Source organism: Penaeus chinensis, chromosome 21 (genome assembly GCF_019202785.1).
Source record: "Penaeus chinensis breed Huanghai No. 1 chromosome 21, ASM1920278v2, whole genome shotgun sequence".
Classification (NCBI taxonomy): domain Eukaryota; kingdom Metazoa; phylum Arthropoda; class Malacostraca; order Decapoda; family Penaeidae; genus Penaeus; species Penaeus chinensis.
In genome coordinates this window covers 14486209-14491208 of record NC_061839.1, presented here as the reverse complement: position 1 = coordinate 14491208, position 5000 = coordinate 14486209, and the positions used below count along the sequence as shown (strand labels likewise).

At 41.7% G+C, this 5000-nt stretch overlaps 1 protein-coding gene across 1 annotated transcript in view; it reads left to right on the top strand.

The window, feature by feature from the left end:
• Positions 1–5000, top strand: part of LOC125036574 — a 62368-nt gene that overhangs the window by 49712 nt on the left and 7656 nt on the right. The window contains exon 2 of the mRNA XM_047629286.1: positions 4684–4764. Coding sequence (XP_047485242.1) covers positions 4684–4764 — 81 coding nt within the window. The remainder of the gene's footprint in view (positions 1–4683; positions 4765–5000) is intronic.

Here is a 5000-nt window from a genome sequence, read left to right as displayed (position 1 = left end):
CTAAAGTGAATAATGTCTTAAATGTGTCTTCACTTTCCGTTCGAACATTAGCCTTCCTTTCTTAATAGAGAAAATAGTGATTTAGGGTTATAAATGTGATACTAATGACTGATACTAATATGCATAAAAAGTGTAGACAAGAGTGAACATTATAATAAGTAAGTGGGGGTGAAGGGGGGTGCGACTGAGAGGGGTGAGGTAGGGGGTAGTAGCTATTAACCCCGCGGTGTCTGTTACTGCGATTCACCTCGAGCTCTGTGTCTGTCTGTCTGTCATTACTTGTTTTCCTCTTTTTCCTTCTCATTTCTCCCACTTTGTTCTGCGTGAACATAACAGAATGCCAAATATCTCTATATCTAAATGTAAAACAAAAAAACAAAAAACAAAAGAAAGACGTTTACATAACGGCGAAAGTAAAATTGGCTAAGGAAAGACATCATAAATCGGGGAAAAAATTGATCGTAATAAGCTCAGTAGCCAACGTTTTCTGATCGGAAAGTAATTTTCTCCGTTTTCTGTGTGCGTATTCTGAAATGTGCGAACAAAATATTTTACTTACTTTTGAAAGTTTTTCTTTGGTTGCGACGAGAGACCACGACAGGGTCTATTGTCGTTCATTTGATGCCTTTGTTGCTATCTCGGTTTCATGCTGTTCGCGTGGCTCCCGTGCGGACAGATTCTCTCTCTCTCTGTATGTGTATATATATATATATATATATATATATATATATATATATATATATATATACACACACATACACATATATACACACATATACATATACATACACATATACACATACGCTTATATACACACACACACTCGTATAGATATATATATGTATATATATAAATATAAATATATATACATACATACATACATACATACACACACATACACACACACACTCGTATAGATATATATGTATATATACATAAATATAAATATATATACATACATACATACACACACATACACACACACACTCGTATAGATATATATGTGTACACACACACACACACACACACACACACACACACACACACACACACACACACACACACACACACACACACACACACACACACTCGAGTGTGTATGTCTATGTATATACACAATTTATTTGTATATATACTGATATGTATATATATAATATGTATATATACACATATATACATATATACACGTATATATACACATTAATTTAAAAAATACGTTTCCTATCTTTGTTTGAGTGAAGCGGATTTTCTACTTTTTAAAATGTATCGTTATAACAAGGTACTCCGAACGTCCTCACAGTACGAGATGGCCAAAAGAAACCAGAGCTTAATAGGATCTTAACAGGATCTGTCCACTTTGTTCTTCGTCCAGTTTCCCCGCCAGAAGCGTGACCACGTTCAGCTCCACAGTTAGGTCGACGCTCGGACCTCCAGATAAGTCGCGAAGGAAACGCAGTCCGTTCCCACGCCTGCGCACGGTTCCAACGGCGGCGCCAAAATCTCCTCTCCTTTCCTAACTTTCGCGTCTACTTCTTCCTACTTTCTTTTTCCCGGTCAGCCTTATTCCTTTCGTTCTTTCTCTATTTCTTTTCGTAACCTTTCATTTCCTCTTCATCCTTCCCTTCGAGGTTTTCCTTATAATTTTCATCATGTCTTTTACATACCTGGAAATTCGCATGTTAAACCTTAGAATCAACGCCATCTATCCGTGAAGATCTGGAAATTCGCATGATAAACCTTAGAATCAACGCAATCTATCGGTGAAGATCTGAAGTATAACTGGACGTGTGTTATTCCTGCTTGATGTGTCCTTCACTGCATAGAGTCCGTAGGTGTGGGTTAGAAGGGTGTTAAGATGAGAAGTTGTAGTAACTTGTTATACAAACTGTTTTGAACTTCATTTGATAAGTGAGCAGAAATTTAGGGTATCAGTCTCTCTTACCTTTCCCTATGAAAAAAAACAACAGCATACGAAAGAAAAATTATTTCATTAGCTCTTTTTGATTATTTTTTAAAGGAATTTTTTTTCTTTCATGCAAAACTTTGATCATTATATTAAGTTACGATAAGAAATATCTTACTTACTTGGCATATTTTCCATCTTATGCGCCTTTGTTCGCCAAAACCCATAGGTAGATCCTCAAACATTCACGAGCACACGAAAATAAATAGAAAAGTACCCACAAAGAAGGTCAGGCGTGACGTAGGCTTGGAGGCAATGATGTAATCTTCGTTTCCTTCCCTCGAATTACTTCCTCCTTTCCCTCCCTCCCCCTTCCTCCTCCCTTCTTCCCTTCCTCTCCCTTCGCAATCCCTCTTCCTCCCTCTCTCCCCCCCTTCCCATTTCTATCTTCTTCCCCCCCTCCCTCCCTTCCTCTCCTTTCCCAACGCCATACTTCTTTCTCCCTCCCCATCCTTCTTCCCCCCTCCCTCCCTCCCCATCCTTCTTCCCCCCTCCCTCCCCCCCTCCCTCCCCATCCTTTCCCCCCCTCCCTCCCTCCCTCCCTCCCCATCCTTTCCCCCCCCTCCCTCTCTCCCTCCCTTCCCATCCTTTTTCCCCCCTCCCTCCCTCCCCCCCCCCCACGTTAGCCTCCTCCATCACAGCTGTTGCCCTGAGATGCAGCTTATTTTCCTGAGCAACAACGGCGCGCTCCGTTGCCGCTAGGGAAGGATCGTCTTGCTCGAGAAATTTTGAGCTGACTTACCAGGAGAATGTGGGCAAATGTCTGATAATATTTCACGGAATTCTGTAGTCTTTCAAGCTAGAATGTTCTGACTTACCAGGAGAATGTGGGCAAATGTCTGATGATATTTCACGGAATTCTGTAATCTTTCAAGCTAGAATGTTCTGTTAGAAGATATATTCATATCTGTGGATCTGTAAATGGAGCAAAGTCTTTATTCCGACTCAGGCATTACTTGTTGCCTGAGTCGTATTACAACACTTTGTCAGAACAAAATCGCAAGCCCATACATGTGGATATATACAACTGTACAATGTATGCATTCTTCCCTTCATATAAAATTATATACATATATAAACATACATATATACTTATATATGTTTATATATATATGTATATATATGTGTGTGTGTGTGTGTGTGTGTGAGTGTGTGTGTGTGTGGGAGGGGAGTGTATATGAGTGTGAGTGTGTGTGTGTGTGTGTGTGTGTGTGTGTGTGTGTGTGTGTGTGTGTGTGTGTGTGTGTGTGTGTGTGTGTGTGTACACACACACACACACACACACATATACATATACTTACATATATATATATACACATACATATAGCTACATACATACATATAAATAAATATATATATATATATATATATATATATATATATATATATATATAAAGCTCACCATCAAACTCTCAGTGAATACCGTCACCCCAGGACGTGCCGCAGTAGCACCCGGAGGAGCGGGAGGAGCAACGGCGCCCACAGCCAGCGCTCGCGGACGTCCCGGGGCGCCAGCAGACAAATGTACGGTTCTCAGCACTCGCCTTGTGGTTCGCCTCTGCCCTCGGGTGCTGCCCCGCTCGTTCTGCGCTCGCCCTCGGGAACCCTATGCTGATCGGGAGGGGGGGGGGGGGAGGGAGAGGCGGAGGGGGAAGGGAGGGAGAGGCGGAGGGGGAGGGAGGGAGAGGCGGAGGGGGAGAGGTGAGGGCCCGTGGAAGGAGTTTGGTCTCGAATGTGATATCAAACCCGAGGGATTGCCTTCTCACGTGTTTGGATAAGACCGCTATCTGGATCTCTGACCGATGGCCTACCTGTTTGCATATCTACACGAACATTAGTATCCTTTTTTATGAGTTTCAGAAGTACACACTCATGCCTTGCGATGCGTGATCTCTAGACTGACAAATGACACGTCTGTGCTTAAGAGTTGTTGCGCTTAACGGGAGCCTTATGGGAAAAAAATGAAGGGTAAACAGATAACAGTGCTGTTTAACTGTTCCAGTAATCTCTATTTGATTCTGAAGAGCAGGAAAAATGTCTAGAATACAGTGTCTAGACAAAGCAATAATCTAGACGACCTTAGTACTGTGTGAGCTGGAATTACGTACGATTTAAATAGAAATGCTACCAACAACTCTTCAAGTCAACTTCTTTTTTTTTTTACTCGTAAGCGACCCAGCACGCCCGCGAACGCTTTCCCTTCCCTTCTCAGACGCAGTACGTAGGTCACTCCAATCCCAAACCTTCCTCCTCCCAGCCTAGCAGGAAGTAAGCCTTCCACCTTCCACGCCGGAAACCCTAAATTACCTTCATCATCGACGCTGCTTCACCCTTTCTATCCCCCCCCCCCCCTTCTTTCCCTGTCATCTCTCTTCCACTGGTGTTTGTCCCTTCCTCCTCCCTCTCTCTGTCACCCCATTACCTGCTCTACACACTACTTACCCTGACCCAGTTGACAGTTGCCGTTACTTGGCCTCGTTGTTTTATCCTGTAGTGCTTTTAGTCAACCATTCACACACACACACACACACACACACACACACACACACACACACACACATATATATATATATATATATATATATATATATATATATATATATACATATGCACGCACACATGTATTATGTGTGTGCGTGTATTTCTCTCTCTTATCAACTGTTTCTACAATATCTTAAAACGAGTTTATTATCTCATTTGTATTTTTTCTTCCGTTTCAGGAAGGCAAGGAGGACCTGCACTACCACTTCTACCCCCATAACCAGCACTTGTTCAACCTCCCTGAGTGCGCCACACAACAGGTGAGTCCGTGTGTGAAAGAAATCCATTGGAATAAACATTTACTGATCATTCTCCTGAAGCAGAATTGAACGAATAGCTTCTCCATTACGCTTGTAGTCCCTGTTCAATGTTTTTTGTTTTTTTTTGTTTTTTTTTCCTATTACTCTTTGTTCATAATCTCTTTTAAGTCCGTTATCGTTATTATAACATTATAACCATTTTGTGGAAAGGTATTACTCTCTCTCTCTGTTCATTT